Genomic DNA, 18,684 nt, shown 5'->3' with positions numbered 1-18,684 from the left:
AGCTACTACCAGCAGGAGAGAGGGGGGCGGAGGGGGAAACCTTTTGTAGTGATAATCAAGGTGGGCCATTTCCAGTAGTTGACAAGAACAGTAGGAGGGAAAATAAACAAGGGGAAATAGTTTTACTTTGTGTAATGACCCATCCACTCCCAGTCTTTATTCAAGCCTAAGTTAATTGTATCCAGTTTGCCACTTTTAGGTCTGTAATCGAGTGACCAAAGAGATTGAAGTGCTCTCCGACTGGTTTTTGAATGTTATAATTCTTGATGTCTGATTTGTGTCCATTTATTCTTTTACGTAGAGATTGTTCAGTTTGGCCAATGTAAATGGCAGAGGGACATTGCTGGCATGTGATGGCACATATCACATTGGTAGATGTGCAGGTGAACGAGCCTCTGATAGTGTGGCTAATGTGATTAGGCCCTATGATGGTGTCCCTTGAATAGATATGTGGACACAGTTGGCAATGGGCTTTGTTGCAAGGATAGGGTTCCTGGGTTAGTGGTTCTGTTGTGTGGTGTGTGGTTGCTGGTGAGAATTTGCTTCAGGTTGGGGGGCTGTCTGTAAGCAAGGACTGGCCTGTCTCCCACGATCTGTGAGAGTGATGGGTCGTCCTTCAGGATAGGTTGTAGATCCTTGATGATGCATTGGAGAGGTTTTAGTTGGGGGCTGAAGGGGATGGCTAGTGGCGTTCTGTTGTTTTCTTTGTTGGGCCTGTCCTGTAGCAGGTAACTTCTGGGTACTTTTCTGGCTCTGTCAATCTGTTTCTTCACTTCAGCAGGTGGGTATTGTAGTTGTAAGAACGCTTGATAGAGATCTTGTAGGCATTTGTCTCTGTCTGAGGGATTGGAGCAAATGCGGTTGTATCACAGAGCTTGGCTGTAGACGATGGATCGGGTGGTGTGGTCTGGATGAAAGCAGGAGGCATTTAGGTAGGCACAGCGGTCAGTAGGTTTCCGGTACAGGGTGGCGTTTATGTGACCATCACTTATTAGCATCGTAGTGTTCAGGAAGTGGATCTCTTATGTGGACTGGTCCAGGCTGAGTTTGATGGTGGGATGGAAATTGTTGAAATCAAGGTGGAATTCCTCAAGGGCTTCTTTTCCATGGGTCCAGATGATGAAGATGTCATCAATGTAGCGCAAGTAGAGTAGGGGCGTTAGGGGACGAGAGCTGAGGAAGCGTTGTTCTAAGTCAGCCATAAAAATGTTGCCATACTGTGGGGCCATGCAGGTACCCATAGCAGTGCCACTGATTTGAAGGTATACATTGTCCCCAAATGTGAAATAGTTATGGGTGAGGACAAAGTCACAAAGTTCAGCCACCAGGTTTGCCGTGACATTATCGGGGATAGTGTTCCTGACGGCTTGTAGTCCATCTTTGTGTGGAATGTTGGTGTAGAGGGCTTCTACATCTATAGTGGCCAGGATGGTGTTTTCAGGAAGATCACCGATGGATTGTAGTTTCCTCAGGAAGTCAGTGGTGTCTGGAAGATAGCTGGGAGTGCTGGTAGTGTAGGGCCTGAGGGCTCACCTTTCCTGGTCACTCTCCTTACAGTGTGTATGGTAACACCCATTGTTTCATGTTCTCTATGTACATAAATCTCCCCCCTGTATTTTCCACTGTATGCATCTGATGAAGTGAGCTGTAGCTCACGAAAGCTTATGCTCAAATAGATTTGTTAGTCTCTAAGGTGCCCCAAGTCCTCCTTTTCTTTCAACTTTTCTGCACGCTGCAGCCCTTTCCCTGCCTTGCCGGTGTGCCATGTTTTAACTGCCCCGTTTTAAATTCTGCAGAGCCCAGGCCACCACCTTCAAGTGTAATTTAGCCTCCTGCCGCAGGAGCCCCCGCAGCTGCGGCTTTAGGGAAGCCCTTCCCCCCCCCCCACCCCGCGACTTTCCACTTGGACCATCCTGATCCCCACTCCCGCCTGCCTCCTCCCCCCTCCCTTCGTGGGGGCGGGGCTTCCTAGCTCCCGCCCCATCCGGGACCTTCGCTGCCTGCCCCGCCCCTTTCAACACTGATGACCAATAAGGGCTGGTTGGGGGGGCGGGACTAGGCGCCGCGGTCTTCGCTGTGGGCCCGGCGCTGACCGCCGCGCGCTGCCCTCGCTGTGGGATCGCTGTTCTCCCCGCCCGGCGGCGGTGCGGCCATGGGGACGGTGCACGCGCGGGTGAGGTCCCTGCCGGCTCCGCTGGCGCGCGGGGCCCCGGGGCCGCGGAGAAGGAGGAGGAGCCGCGCCCGCTGCCGCGACCTTCGGGAGCGGGGCCGGGCCTGGCCGGGGGCCTCTCAACGTGGGAGCAGCGGGGGTGGCTTGTTCCCGGGCGACCTGCCAACCCCTTCCCCGCGGGCTGCGGAGGCTGCCCCGCCCCGCCCCTCGCAAGCGGTGCGGGGAGACTCCCTGCGAGCCTGGGGCGGCAGGATTCCCCCCTCCGCCGCCTGTCAGCGAGCGGCGGCCCCGTGGAGTCGCTGCCCCGGGGCGAGGCAAACCGCCCGGCGGGGGAGTTTAACCTGAAATGTCTGAGACGGGACGCTCGCCCCTGGGGATGTGGGGCGGCGGGGGTCCGAGGCACCAGCTCAGGGCGGCAGGGCGGCCCTCTCGCCGAACTGGTGACATTTGGCCGCGCCGAGAGACGCGGGGGACGGGACTGAGACGGTGAAGAGGCGCCCCCGCCCAGGGTCTGGCTTTGCTCTCCACGCTGATTTCCCCGGGAAGGGTTTAACTCGCTGTCCAGCTCCTTCTTTCAAGGGCCTCTCTCGCACGCCTGTTGGCTACGGCTGGTACTGTTTTCAAAGGGCCACCAGGCTTTCTCTAGTCTGAAACCGGGAAGTGGTGACGTATGATAAAAAGCTAAAGGACCCAGCTCATAGAAGAATGGGGATGGGGGCTGCGGCTTTTAAGCAAAGTGCATTTTTTCCACATGGCAGTCTTTCATATATTTGCACTGGTGTTCCCCGCAGAATAAAAGTCATTAAAATATTTGGCTTTTCTGAACAACATTTGGAAGTTTTAGATAATGGCATAGACAGTACACGTATAAAGTTTGAGGACGATACCAAGCTGGGAGGGGTTGCAAGTGCTTTGGAGGGTAGGATTAAAATTCAAAATGATCTGGACAAACTGGAGAAAAGGTCTGAAGTAAAGAGGATGAAATTCAATGGGGACTAATGCAAAGTATTCCTTCCTAAGTGGAGTAATCAGTTGCGAACCTACAAAATGGGAAATGACTGCCTAGGCAGTAATACTGCGGAAAGGTATCTGGGGGTCATAGTGGACCATAAGCTAAATATGAGTCACCTATGTGACACTGTTGTGTGTGGTGTGTGAAAAAAAAAAAAAAAAAAAAAACCAACGTGGACATTATTCTGGGAAATATTAGCAGGAGTGTTGTAAGCAAGACACGAGAAATAATTCTTCCAATCTACTCCACGCTGATTAGGCCTCAACTGGAATATTGTGGCCCATTCTGGGTGCCACATTTCAGGAAAGATGCGGACAAATTGGAGAAAGTCCAGAGAAGAGCAACAAAAATAATTAAAGGTCTAGAAAACATGACGTATGAGGGAAGATTTAAAAAATTGGGTTTCTTTAGTCTGGAAAAGAGAAGATTGAGAGGGGACATAAGTTTTCAAGTACATAAAAGGTTGTTACAAGGAGCAGGGAGCAAAATGGTTCTTAACCTCTGAGGATAGGATAAGAAGCAATCTGCTTAAATTGCAGCAAGGGAGGTTTAGGTTTGATATTAGGAAAAACTTCCTAACTGTCAGGGTGGTTAAGCACTGGAATAAATTGCCTAAGGAGGTTGTGGAATCTCCATCATTGGAGATTTGTAAGAGCAAGTTAGACAAACACCTGTCAGGGATGGTCTAGATAATACTTAGTCCTGCCATGAGTGTGATGACGTCTCCAGGCCCTCTTCAGTTCTATGATTCTAAGTCAAGAAACTTGGAGTTAAAGTATGACACCTAGATTCAAGTTCCCTTATATGCACAAAAACAGAGCCGTTGGCTTGTATATTGGATGAGTCATAGAATACTATAATTTCAGCATATGTTGCCTTATCTTGTATTTTTCGTTCTGGTTCCAGAACTCCAAGGTAATATTCAGTAAAATGAAAAGATGGTAAACTTTAAATTGATAAAGGCATATGTTTTTTCACACAATATGTAATCAGACAGTGGAATTTATTGTTACAGGAAGTTACTGAGACCAAGAACTTAGTAAGATTCTAAAAAATGATTGGACATTTATATGCATATCAAGGATATCCAGAGTTGTCATAATTATAAAAATTTTGAAGGTGGTATTAAGCCTCATTCTTAAGGGTTTAAGCAAATTTCTGGTAGAGATCAGAATAAGACCTAATGTGGGGGCAGATTATCCCACATCTCCCTACTGCAATGTTCTGAAACCTTCCTCTGACTCAGCTGTTACTGGTTGTTGTTAGAGACAGGATACTGAATGAGTTGGACCTTGGGTCTGGTGCAGTATGGCATTTCCTGTGTTGCAAAAGAATAGCTTCTCCCTGAAGCGATTCAGCGTATACTCTGCTGGTGACCTTGCCATAGAGATTGTTGCTGAAGTCTGATATAAGCAGTAGTGTAAGAGGGTATTCCACGACTTTGTGAAGTTCTTATTGTTCTTATTTCATAATGCTATAAGCTATAGCAAACAAACCCATTTTTAGTTGAGAAACTGAACTGACTTACCTTCTCACCTCAAAAGCAGACTCCAACATTGATGAGTCATGTTCTTAGAATGATGTTCAGAGGGCTGGTGATAGGAAGAAAACCTTGTGTTTGCAAATCTAAAAAGATTTAAGCCACACAACAAAGTAACATGCTGAAAAACCTGTTTTTCTTTCTTAACCAAATGTTATGATATCTTTAATTTTGCGTATCATTTCACATAGTGAAAGTATGCCTTAAAAATAAGATGACCGACAAGCATAGATGCCTATTAAAAATTGAATTATACAAGTATTTTTGAAGGGCTGGTGAATAATATCAGAAAAGTTAAATATTTGAAATTTATAAAGGAAAGGAACTTGTTCTCCTGCAAAACTGTGTAGTGATTTAAAGAAACATACTGTACTTTTTTCTAGGCAGACATAACTTACTGTATATCATATCTTACTAAAGAAAACACTCTCAACAAGGAAATTATTCTATATATTATAAAACTTTCAGCAAATATATACTGTACAAATACATACATGTAATGTCCAGTATTTTCTCTCTTCTATTTATGTTATTGTCATTCATTATAATATGATGGGCGGAATGGTGAGAATTTTCCTCACAAGAAAAAAACTCTCTGATGTGGTACAAAATGTTTAATTTATTAAATAGCAAATGCCAATTATTTTGTGTATATATTTTATTAAGAGTCTGGAGCCTCTTCCAGTGAGTGGGTCTGACTTTGGTGCTCTAGGAGATGAACCTGAACTAGTTGAAGTTGAACCTGAAGCCAAGCAGGAAGTCCTTGAAAACAAAGATGTGAGTTCCTAATCAATGGGTGTGAATGTTTTATTTAAATCTTTTATTTGTAGGGACTATCCCAAACCAGTATTTGAGATACAAAAGAAGAGAATGAATCCAGTAATGTCTGGTTTCCTTTGTTATTCGGTGATTAAAATTGGCAAACAGTTATTAAAATGATTTAAGTAATTGATTTTAATCATGTTTTGCATTTGTACTTTTTAGTTCTTTTCCTGATAAAAAGTTGATTGATTGTTGAGTTGCAACTAAATATAGCTTTCATACTGAATTTGGTGCTGCTTTTTGCTAACCAGGAGGCTGCACTATGTCTGTAGCCATTTATTTAAGCAATTATATAACTTACATTTATTCAGATTCTTAACTTTTACATTTTATTATGTTAAAAATGTTGAATGCATTTCTTATTTACTAGATGGCTAATTTTTTACTAGTGATTTGTGTCAAGCTGTATTTAGATGGAAATTCAATTAAATGCACATTTTTTTTAAATACAAGTGCTGAATACATAAGAAATTTATCAAAGTTTAGCAAAACATGTTTTACATTTAAAACTGATATATTAAACAAAATATTATTTGTAAGGCTAAGATTTTGTCACGGGTTCCCCAGCTGCAGCCAGGAGCTATGGGGGTTCCTCTGCCACCTGTGGTGGCTTGGAGCTCCGGGGGCCGCCAGAGATGGCAGGGGTACCCTGCAGTTCTGTCCCACCACAGGCTGTGGGGGACCCTGCAGTTCCTGACCCCTGCAGGCTGAAGTCACAGAGGTCGCTGGAAGTCACGGAATCTGTGACTTCCACAATCTCAGTGACTAAATCATAGCCTTAATTATCTGTAGTTAGTGAATTGAACTAATTGTTTGTTTCTGGCAACCATGTTCTTCAAGATTTTGGAACTAGTAGATTTCATCCTCTCACACCTAGCTTTATTCATAGATTGGAAGAGGGAAAACAAGCTTTCCTTCTTTTTCAGCTCCCAGTTGGTTTCTTATCTTTGAATGAACTAGTTCAACTGAACTAGTTGAATAAACTGAAACAAAAAAAAACAAACTTTCTCTGCACATGCCGTAGAGGCTACTGTGGTCAACAGTTGATTCAGCACGTCAGTAAACTCTGGTTCCAGGTGCTTAGCCAGTGACATCCACCAGTTCGGTGTCTGACTTTCTTTAAAACTTGGCAAGCTGATCTACTGTTTAATATTATTTTTGGTATTTAATGTAAATGATTTCAATGCATTATATTAATTTAAGGCGTTAACAAGGTTTGGAGGTGTTAGATTTTTATTGGTAAATGGTGGTGAACATCGATTTCAACACACACACACAGAGAGAGAGAGAAAAACCAGCAAGAAATATTTCCATCGATGATGAAAAATGTGCAGATAGGCATAGTAAGAAAAATGCTGCTTGGGAACTTAATAAAGTTTTTGATTTAAGGATGTTTACTTCGTATATATCGATATGCTGTTGAAAATTTGTGTTTGAACAGTTATAAAACTTTAAATTTTTAGAATCTCAACATCTACTGTCATTACATATTGTCTTTTCCTCCATAATTTCCTGCAACTGTAAACATTTAAATGGACAAAAATATTTTAAAAAACTTAAAAATTATTTTAAAAAAATCGAATTCTGCCAAGTCTAGCCTTAACGTAGTTTGTCAATTTCATGCTTAATTTTAAATAGGTTTATCTAAAAAAAATGTATTCAATTTAAATAAAATCCAATTTAAAATAAAAAGATAATCATTTTTTATCAACCCTGTTTTTCCTACAAAATATGTTGTTAAATACATTTAATATGTTTAAGAACATAATGTTCTCATTTTTAAAGATGTTTCCTTTCCTGGACTTTGTTCATAGTCACTCCTCCTGGAAGCTTGGTAATGAAGTCTCTTTCCTCAATAAAAAATGTTTTAATTCTATTACATGTGCACACCAGTTTATTACTGTAGGGTTGCCAGTGATGGTAGGTTGCAACTATCTTCTATTTTATTAGAAAAAGGAGCATCTAATCATTTGGGGGGTTTTGTTTGTTTGTTTCTTAGGTAGGGGTTGTGTTTTTTTTTTTGGCAGTGAGTAATAAGTCCCAAAGCTATGTGTACTGAAAAGCTTGGAGAAAATAAGGCAGATTTAATCAATATAGTGCATTAAAATCAGATAAACTAGCTACAGTACTCTGCTATATAGACAAAAAACAATTTGAGTTTAAAAAAAAAAACCATTCGGTATCTTGTAGTATTGTAGACCTTGCTATGTGTTTTAGTTTATAATATTCAGATGGTGATGGAATGTTTAATGTTTACTCAGGTATTTGAGACTTATTTTTGACTGTCTATTTAAACTCCTTGCTTATATGTAAGTGGTAAAGGAAGTACATAGAGAACTATATGTTTAGGTCTTGTGTTCAAGATCATATGGTTTCAGCCAATGACTGACTTCTTCATAAAGATATAACTAAAATCCTAGTAGCTATGGACTCTTAGTGTAGTCTTTTCCTGTAATCCGTTCTTAATTTGGAGTTAGGAAATCTGTTTTTCAACATAATTCTTGTTAATGGAAATAATTAACTACAATCCAGGATTGGTGCTCGTATTGGTCCCTGATATTATAAATTAATAGTAATTCACAAATTAATCCTATACTCTTGTACCTTCAGTCAGACTACAGTATTATTGATGTCTAGGTGGTTTAATTTCTTTTTTTTGTTAATAGTCATTTTATGTTTAGGTGGTGGTTCAACATGTACACTTTGATGGACTTGGAAGGACTAAAGATGACATTATCATGTATGAAATTGGTGACCTTTTCAAAGCTAAAAACCTCATTGATGTAAGTATTGTAGTGAGTGGCAGATGCTCTGCAAAACATTCCAGACTTGAAAAATTTACCAAGCCACTTACAGGTACTAGTTAGATGAGTAAACCTATAGGCCAAATGTAGTTTTTTTTTTTTTTTTTTTTTAAATTAGGTGATAGGGGTATCCCATCAGCCCAGGCTCTTGTCACTTGTGCTACTAGTCTGCAATGTCTTTGTTACCACTGATGATTCCCAAGAAAGGAAAACCCAGTTTGACTTTCAGATCAGGTTAAGTGTGCAGAACTGATTGAAAAATTATTTTGTTCTCTTATAAACAGAGATAACATACACAGAACACCATGATGTTTTTTCAGTCACTTTTCAGAGTGGAATCACGCTTTATTATGTATTTATGTTATGTAGTTGTATTCAGTTCTTTAAAAAGAAAAGACATCAGCTATCATAGTTAGCACTTTGGTGGCATTGTCAGCCGGGATTGAAGTCTGAATCAGTATGGATATTCTCTCACTCTTGAGTAGACGTCTGTCTAGAATAAGGTTGGCCGGACAATGTGGGGAAGTTTTCATTGCTGCTCCCCACCTTTATACTGCTAGAGTTCTTCTGAGGTAATTACTTTTTTTGGACCAGCTTCTGTTGGTGTAAGAGGCAAGCCTTCAAGTTTACACAGAGCTCTTCTTCAGGTCCTGTAAGCTCGAAAGCTTGTCTCAGTCACTAAGAGAATTAGTCCGCTAGAGACACCAGGTGGTGTTTCTAATATGCTGGGACTGACACTGCTATGTTGTATACAACAGTTCTGCTGATCATTTTCCTTCTGTAGAGAAGTTCTTTATATCTTGCTCCTTCTGTAAGTACTCAATACAGTAATTAACACATGAGAGGTTTTTACCTACACTTTTGAGTTTAACGTATAGTCAGTTGATAAACATAAGGAATCCAAATGAGATGTTAAGATCTTACCTTGTTAACTCTGATATGGTTCAGAAGGGTTTTTTCCTTTTTTAAAAATGTTTTAAAGAAAATGGATATGCAAGGATGCTTCAGTATTATAAAGTTGGTGATGCAAGTTAACAAAACCAGGAAATTGAGGTGGATGCTTTGTGTTTAACTTCTTGCATTTATGTTCTAATGTGTATAGAAGCCATTCAAAATCTACGAATGACATATGAATCTCTTTGTGCTATTTAGCCATTGTACCAGTGATTCCTTGGTAAGGTGCAATCCAAATTCCTTCTCTCATTCTATAGGTAATGAGAAAATCACATGAAGCTCGTGAACAGTTGCTCCGTCTAGGAATTTTTAGGCAGGTGGAAGTTCTGATTGATACATGTCAAGGTAAGAATTGGATTCTGTTCCTTCTTCTGCCACAGAGTTCCTGTATGATGCCAGGCAAGTCACTTAAACCAGAATCCTCACAGATGGTCATTAATTGTGTGTTCCTCATTTTCTGGCTGCCTGTTGTGACACACCTGGGGCCAAATTTGCCAAAGTGTTCAGCATTCACAACTGCAACTGAAATGTGTGGAACAGTGATTTGAACATATAAAGGGCTGTACTCTGAAAAATCAGGCCCTAGATTTCTCAAGTAGGGCATCCAAAATTAGTGAACACTTGACAGTTTTGTCCTTTATCTCTGTACCTCAGTTCTCCAGGTGTAAAATGAAGATATTAATACCACCTAATGTCATGGACAGATTGTGAAGATGAATATATTTATGCTTGAAGTATTCTGATATTATAGTGAGACCACCATAGAAATGCCTATGAGAAAATTAATAATTTTGTATTTAGTGCAGGTTTTGGAAGGTGTGCTTGTGTCCACACATTGAACGAGAGTGCTAATAAGAAATGATGTGCAACTACTTATTCACTGAATAAGGCACGGGTTCTCTGGAAAAAAAATAGTATGTGATCATGTAATTAAAGGCTGTAGCATAATTCATATGCAGAAGGGGGGCTGAATTAAAATTGCACGGGCAATTTCTTAACTGTAGAGTGCTTGATTTTGCAACCTTAACATTCTTTTACCACGGGGTGTGTGTGTGTGTGTGTGTTTTTTTTTTTGGGGGGGGGGGTAAACATGTATGCTGTCTGACTTTACTCATCTGATACAGTAGCAGTTTTGCATTGTTTTCAGGTATTCTCCTTAACATCATTTCAAAATGTCCAGTAAAGAATTGTATTGTCATTTTTAATATCAACTTTTATTTTGTATTGATCAAATGTGTTAAAATGACCATGGAAAAAAGATCTTTAAATTACCATGTGTCAACATCTTCAGTTTTATAGCTTGTATCTGAGCTACAGAACTGTACATACAAGTTCATCTCTTTGAAATCAGTGTTTTACTTTCATCTTTCAAAGCTAACTTTCATTCATAGTTCTGATAAGGTATCATAAATCGATAATTTAGCCTTTTTTCTATCTGTATACACCATCTAGCTCCTTGAAAGTCTGTATGCTAATGACATTTCTAATTTGAAGGACACTATTGTTTTATCCAACTTCAAACTGTGAAACAGTTTGACAAAAACACTTGCCAGCGGGGAGGAGGAAGCTTTCCCTGGGCGAGCCTCCCACTTACCATCTGATGTTGTGATAGTTAGAATTATTTTTTAAAGTTTCCAAGCCTTAGTTTACCTTAAGACAACTTACCAAGTATGACATATGCAGAGGTGCCTGCCTTAGATTGCAGACAGCTTGACATGAGAGAGATGAGAACTGTCAAAGGCCAGAATCCTCACCTCTATGGTAGGAAGGAATCTTTCTCTTCTACATTTGTCCCCAAGTTACACTTAAGCAGTAGCTTGCACTGCCACACACATGTGTAATGTGCTAAATGAATCCATTTCTATCTGGATCCACATTTCCAAATCTGTTACATAGCAGTGTGCTGGGAGCTCACATGGAGCTGAGAGCCGTGGTGCACAGATGAGGTGTACATAGCCTATCTGCATGGGATACACACTGGTTCTGCAACAAGAATTTTGCAAGTACATGGTTATAGATAGGGCCCTACCAAATGCATGGCCATGAAAAAAGTGTCACAGACTGTGAAATCTGGTCTTCCGGCCAGCAGCTGCCGCTCTCCGGCTTCCCAGCTGTGATGGCATAAGGGTAGCAGTATCTCAACCGCTCCTACAATAACCTTGAGACACCGCCCTCCAAACTCCTTTTTGGATCAGGACCCGTACAGTTACAACTCTGTGAAATTTGAGATTTAAATGTCTGAAATAATGAAATTTATGATATTTGCCCACTCAACACTAACAGTAAATAAGAGAAATCCAATGACATAATTGTGTCTTTGTTTAATCCTTTAAAGCCAGACTGCAGTTTTCTACCTTTAGTTGAAGGGTTTGTGTTTTACTACAGGGTGTTCTCATCCCATATGAAAGAACTAAAGGTAAAATAAAGTTGTTTAAGAACACTGAGTATTTCTATATATTTTGAAAATACAATAAGTAGTATTGTCACTAAACTAACTTCTAACCCAAACTAGATAGATTGTAGGATGAAAGGTGTAGGCCTGGAGGTGAAAGGTTAGGATTAGAACCCACTAATGTGCTATTAGTTATTGCTCTAATAAATAGACTCATACAGTTAGATAGCTGGGTGGCGTAAGTGAAATGGTATGGTTGTGATGGCATCAATGGACAAATGTCCATATAATACATTTTTTTTCACATTTTCAGTGGTTGCCCTCAATCTGTAGCAACCCCTGAAATTAGTTTGGGACGTTGAAAGGGTCCCTTGCTTCTAGCAACCACAGTTGATCACCATTTTAGTTCTGTTGCGGTCAGCATCATGTCCAAGCTCTCCAGCCAGGTCACCTTTCTTTTGGTTACCCTGGAAGGGGAATGTACTGAAATAAGTCCAAATGAAAACCCAAAATCCTAATGGCCACATAGCGGGCCTGTAGTCCTTGTCCCTTTCCAGAGACTTACACCTTTGCAAGAGGGATAGTGTAATAGGAGATGCCAGGCTCATCTTCTTCTCCTCTCGTTCCAGCCCAGGGCCCTTGTAATAAGAAGCAAGGGTCTGTTTTTTATGATCCTTCCCGGATTTCCTGAGCTGTTTCCTACCTTTGCCTGCATGCAGGTGTCTGCTATGGAGCTGCACCCTCCAGTCCTCTCTCCTTGGAGTTTCATCGACTGTGTAGCTTTTACAAGTCTGTAGCTAAGGTGTTTTCTCAGGGTGTCACTTAGCTTGTCTGGCAGGTACCTCGGAACCCCATCATTCCTGCTCTCCCTTCAGGGTCAGTCTTGGGGTATCAGTCCCCTACTGCTGCTCTGCTGTCTCAGTCCTCTTCCATTGGCTCTTCAGTCCTTCCTTTGTAGGTGCTGCTCAGCTTGGTTCTCCCTAATTGGGGCTAATCCTTAATTAGTTGTGGCCCCCCAGGTGCCCCAGAATGGGCTAATTGGGCTCTCAGATTCCCTGTTAGTCCATTATTTGCCAATGTGGGGCATGTGCCCCGTCATATACATGCTTACCGCTTCTCATCCCAGGATCTCAAGTAAAATACCAAGCTTTGTAAAGCATTTTAACTGAGAAGGAAACTGAGGCACATAGAAATCAAGTAGTTTGCCTAAGTTTCCACAGCAAGTCTTTGTGACAGTCTGGCCTCCTGATTCCCATCCTCGTCTCTAACTACTAGTTCACACTACTTTTAAATCAAAACAAAACAAAGTAGTTTCAACAGAGGGGCCAAAGATTGAATAGGCATACAGAATGAACTAAGTTTTCACTCCTAGTGGCATCCTCCACAGGTCAGGACTGAGACATGTAGTCAAGGCAGAGTGGAGAAACTTGTGTGCTATACCTGTTCTGTGACTAAATAGAGGAATTCATTTTCTGGTGCTGTCAGTCAGTATTAGAATCTCTCTGAAGTATGAAAAATCTCAGTAATTTGTCTTTTTTTTTTAAGTGTACATTTAGTGATATGGTAGAAATAAAAATAATGAATTATCTGAGAATTTTAATGTAGTTGTACGTTTCATGCTTTTGCTGCAATATGTGTTGGTAGGAAGCCTCTGAATTTCCTTCTCTTATCAGAACAGTGCTTCTGTTGAAATGGCCTACTGTTATCAAGAGACTGTTTAATTTGGGAAATATTCTGTTACTGAAAATGGAAGGTCTGTGTGACATAATACATTGTTCCTTAAAGGCATATTGCCTAATTGCTTAGAGCAAAGGCAGATGCCCTTTAACTCAACTGCTCTAAACTGTGATGGTAAAAGACAAGTGGGCCAGAAATTATTTTTATTTTTTAAGAGGGGGAAAAATGCTTACATTGCATGGTACTTTCCCATGGAGATTGGGACCACTATATTTCCAGTGACTATTTGATACAGCTACCTTCTTCTAAGATAAAATCGGTGTAACTCTGTTTTCATAGGGTAGGTTACCAAATGTATGTTAAACTAGTTCATAACTAAAGGACTGATGCTGAAAAAGCCAAATGTATGACAGAATCAAACTCCTATACGCAAATACTCAGATTCTAATTGAGACTTCTAATTTTGTGAGATTATTTTTCTGTATAACTTAGCCATTCATGAAGATTTGAGTCAACCAATTTTTGATTTCTAAAAGAATGTTTTACAAAAGTTAAGTTGCCTTTTATACAGATATAAAGCAATATTGAACTGATTACTTGTAAGAAATGTATTAAATGTACAGTGCTCACTAATAAATGTATGTGTTTATTTAGGAGATGATGCCCTTCCAAATGGTTTAGATGTTACATTTGAAGTAACAGAACTGAGAAGACTAACTGGAAGCTATAACACTATGGTTGGCAATAATGAAGGCAGTATGGTATGGCTGGTTTTTAAGTGTTGCAAATTTCATGTGTTGTGGTGTAATTTATTTAATTTTTTTTAATCTGAGAATGAATTTCATGCTTATGTGAAGACCTGATCCTCGCAAACTTACTTCCACAATATAGCTTTGCCAAAAGACCTTCATCCTGGCCTACGGATGTCCCCATTGTTTTCATTCTGTGGTTGTATTTGGTACATCTGACAGGCTTTCCTCAAGTGAGTGTATTTTTCTTGTGCCCAAATGGGTACTAGGCTGAGATCATAACTCACTTTCACTTGTAATATATGCCTGTAGCTAGATTTTTAGGATGCTAAGGGCCTGATTCAGGAAAACACTTAAAGATGTGCTTAAGGTGTTGTGTTTTGAATTTAGGCCTAATACACAGTGTCCCTAGCCCAATAATTTGTTTTTTATGGTTTACAAATGAGTCAAATCTGTAATGTAAATATAAAATTCACAAATGTGTTGAATGTTGTTTGAGATGTTTTATGTGCTTAATGTTGAAAAGCATATGAGTAACTTTGTTCTCTGGCAGATCAGTTCATGCTAGGCTTTTCTTGAAGGAGTATGAGGTGTTCGACCACCAAATCACATTTGTTTCATTCTTATAGTTTTGAAGACCAATCCCGACTGTTCTGGGCTGAAATCTATAGGACTTTTTAGGGCCTCAAATATTATAGAACATATTTGCATTACATTCACCTTTTAAAGTTTAGGTATGATTTAAAGATACATATCAACTTAAATTATAATCTTGTCTGAAAACTATTTACCTACTGGTGTTATAAATCACACAGTTATAACTGAATGAAATGACGGGAAAAAATCTGTTTCGGTTCTAGTGCATTTGACAAAACTCCATTTTCCCTCTTATAGTCAGCTTCCCTTCTGTTTGTTTGCATTTCACACAAAGCAGTGGAGGAGAGGAACATACTAAATAGTAGGAAAATGTGACATGTAAATAGTTCTGTATGGATACAAATTTATATTCGTGGATATAAATCGGTATCTGCGGAACTGCAGCACTGAAAGGAACAGAACATGGGGCTGCCGCTCCCAGGAGCCAGCGCCCTTCGCCGGCAGCAATGCCGACATGGCTGTACCACCCCCAGCCATGCCACATCCCTTCCACGCAGCTGTCTGTCTCTTTTTTTCTCTGGGGGTGGGTGTGCTGCTTGAACACGAGTGCAACCAGGGACAGCTGCCAGTGAGCCTGGTGCCTGTCACAGTGGGCAGGGCTGGGGGTGGTACAACTGACCCCGAGGAGCTGTCAGCGTGAGGCGCTTGCTCTTGGGTGTGGCGGCCCCACATCCTACTCCTTTCACCGCTGCAGTTCCTGGGAGAGCCCTGCGGTTCCGTAGATACTAATTTATATCCACGCAGGGCTCTACTTGTAAACACACAAATTGGCTGTGGGACTAAAATCACTCTTAAGTCTTCTTAAGAATTAGTTAGATTTCAAGCTGATTCTTTCCTCTTAAATTTGTTTGAAATATGTAGAACTAGACATTTCTCCCGATATTCTTTTATATTAGTATTTTATAGTTACTTGGAAAATCCTCTAGGTAGTAATCTTAATCACAAAAATAAACTGTAAGTCTGGTAGGGTTGCCAACTTCCTATTGGCACAAAATCGAACACCCTTGCCCCGCCGCTTCTCTGAGGCCCTGCCTCCTGCTCACTCCGTTCCCCCCCCCCCCCATCGCTTGCTCTCCCCCACCCTCACTGGGCTTGGGTAGGGGGTGAGGGTTCAGGAGGGGGCTCAGGACTGGGGCAGGGGGTTGGGGTGTGGGCTGTGGGAGGGAGTTTGGTTGCAGGAGGGGGTTTTCTACCTGGGGTTAGGGTGCGAGAGGGGCCTTGGGGTGCAGGTTCCGGCTGGGCGGCGCTTACCTCAGGCATCTCCCGGTTGGTGGCATAGCAGGGCTAAGGCAAGCTCCCTGCCTGCCCTGGCTCCGCGCAGCTCCCGGAAGCAGCCAGTATGTCTGGCCCTTAAGCAGAGGGGTCGGGGGGTTCTGCACGCTGTGTGTGCCAGCAGGCACCACCCCCGCAGCTCCCACTGGCCGTAGTTCCCCGCCAGTGGGAGCTACAGAGTCAGCGCTGGGGCAGAGGCAGCGTGCGGAGCCTCCATGGCCACTCTTGTGCCTAGGAGCCGGACATTCCAGCCGCTTCCTGGAGCCGCGCGGAGCTAGGCAGGCACGGAGCCTGCCTTAGCCTTGCTGCACTGCCGACTGGACTTCTAATGGCCCGGTCAGCAGTGCTGACCAGAGCCACCAGGGTCCCTTTTCAACTAAGCGTTCCGGTTGAAAACCGGACACCTGGCAACCTTAAAGTATTGTGGCTCTCGTCTTTACACTTTCCCAACAGCTGTGAGACCAAGGCAAGCTGGATTTGGTACACTGGATCTGTGGATCTCTGGATCATGCTTTTCAGCAGTTTTGTACTCCTAAAAAAAGAGGGACCCTCCTAAACACAGCTCAGTGAAACATAAGTGATGATAGTTCCGGCTGAGAAAGTCCTACTTCATTTTCCCAGCCAAAGGAGTGGCACTATCATGAAAAGGGTGCAGCTAGCATACAAGGAGGCGAGTGAAGTTAGCTGTAATACTTGAAATGTAGCAAAATATTTTATTCTAACTTTGACACAGAGGAGGGCATTAGTGTAATGCTTTAGTGATGAAAATTTAACTTTTAAAATTATTATGGGAAATGCATTGCCAATTTGTAAAGGCTGTACACTTTGTGGACTCTTTAAACAGAACAAAGGACATTATCAACTCAAATTATAACACGTAAATTGCATGTCTAAAAGCAAATAATATAGTGATGGTTCAAAATTCCAATAAAAACAAATATTTTTAAAGAGTCAAAAATGAAAAGCATATATTACAGTACTAAGAACCAGAAAGTGATACTGGCTATAAACAAAAGTAAATTTGAGGTAATTAATTTTCATTGTCAATGCTGTGAGAAATTCAAAAAAAATATGAAGAGCATAAATAGTGATGAGTAAATTGGCTTTTTAAAATGCTTCCATATCTAATCCCGGACATTATTAGTACCATAAATACATTTTTCTACAACCTATAATTGTTTGCCAGTATCTTATTCTTGCAAAATCAATAGTAGGAAATGTTTTTTTCCATTTCTCCTAGGTTCTTGGGCTCAAACTCCCTAATCTCTTTGGACGTGCAGAGAAGGTGACCTTCCAGTTTTCCTATGGAACAAAGGAAACTTCATATGGCCTATCATTCTTCAAACCACAGCCTGGAAACTTTGAAAGAAAGTAGGAAACAGATACAATTTCTGAATACGCTAATATTTCTTCATAATAACAGAAATATTTCAAATTGAGGTTATTCTCTGAAAACTAACAAAAATGGTGTATTGGCCTCCCACATTTTATTTTTCAATGGACCAGGTTTACTTTGTGAAAGTGATGAGTTGTTTGAAGTTAATGAAGTAGTGTTTGCTTATGCCAAGGTGAATTGGGCCCATTATCTTAATTTCCATGTGTAAAGATGTTTTTCTTAATACCAGCACTGTGAAGTCCATTTAGGATCTGAAACTGGGTTCTTTATGGCTAATGCTTAATTACCAGCTTCATATCTTAATTTTTTGCTTCCCATGCTTGTGATGTGATTAGCTGTGAGAGACATGGCAAATTAACTTATAAGAAATACAATGGTAGTCACATTACAGTTTGGTTTTGTTTTGAAATGTTTGCCAGTACATATGTCCAAAATATGATTTCATTAGTAAGATCTCCAAGATGTAAATTTTTCACTGTCATGCATGGAGAACTACTAGAATGCAATTCACAATCTTACTTACTCTGATGCATTGAGCTGTGAAAATTGACCTTCTATTTCAGTGGCTCTCAACCAGGGGTACACATACCCTGGGATTACATAGAGGTTTTCCAGGGTGGTATCAACTCATCTTGATATTTGTCTACTTTTACAGTAGGCTACATAAAAAAAAACTAGCAAAGTCCATACAAACTAAAATGTCATATAGACAATGACTTGTTTGTATTGCTCTATATACTATGTATTGCTCTATATACTATGTGCTGAAATGTAAGTACAATATTTATATTCTAATTGATTTATTTTACAATTATATGGTAAAAATGAGAACATAAGCAATTTTTCTGAAATAGTGTGCTGTGACACTTTTTTGTATTTTATGTCTGATTTTTGGAAGCAAGTAGTTTTTAAGTGAGATGAAACTTGAATGCAGTGATTTGTATGCAAGACAAATCACTCGTGAAAGGGGTACAGTAGTCTGGAAAGTTTACGAGCCACTGTACTATTTCATGTGTCTCTAACAATGCAACAGCTTCCATCAGTCTCCTGCAAACAGGAGGACCTCTCACTTGAAAGGACAACTTGTTCTAAATGAATGCAGGAACTCCTCACTTAACGTTGTAGTTATGTTCCTGAAAAATGCGACTTTAAGCAAAACGACATTAAGCGAATCCAATTTCCCAATAAGAATTAATGTAAATGGCGGGTTAGATTCCAGGGAAGTTTTTTACACACACA

At 40.8% G+C, this 18,684-nt stretch overlaps 1 protein-coding gene across 1 annotated transcript in view; it reads left to right on the top strand.

Moving 5' to 3' along the window:
• The first annotated feature begins 2,017 nt into the window (after positions 1-2,017).
• The window catches only part of SAMM50 (SAMM50 sorting and assembly machinery component), a 34,056-nt gene continuing 17,389 nt past the window's right edge, over positions 2,018-18,684 (top strand). The window contains exons 1-6 of the mRNA XM_048825129.2: positions 2,018-2,173; positions 5,389-5,499; positions 8,226-8,327; positions 9,560-9,647; positions 14,026-14,132; positions 17,290-17,420. Coding sequence (XP_048681086.1) covers positions 2,153-2,173; positions 5,389-5,499; positions 8,226-8,327; positions 9,560-9,647; positions 14,026-14,132; positions 17,290-17,420 — 560 coding nt within the window. The 5' untranslated portion in view covers positions 2,018-2,152. The remainder of the gene's footprint in view (positions 2,174-5,388; positions 5,500-8,225; positions 8,328-9,559; positions 9,648-14,025; positions 14,133-17,289; positions 17,421-18,684) is intronic.

This window comes from Caretta caretta, chromosome 1 (genome assembly GCF_965140235.1).
Source record: "Caretta caretta isolate rCarCar2 chromosome 1, rCarCar1.hap1, whole genome shotgun sequence".
In the NCBI taxonomy this organism is placed as follows: domain Eukaryota; kingdom Metazoa; phylum Chordata; order Testudines; family Cheloniidae; genus Caretta; species Caretta caretta.
Note: the sequence above shows the minus strand (reverse complement) of the source record. Positions and strands in the feature narration are given on the sequence as shown.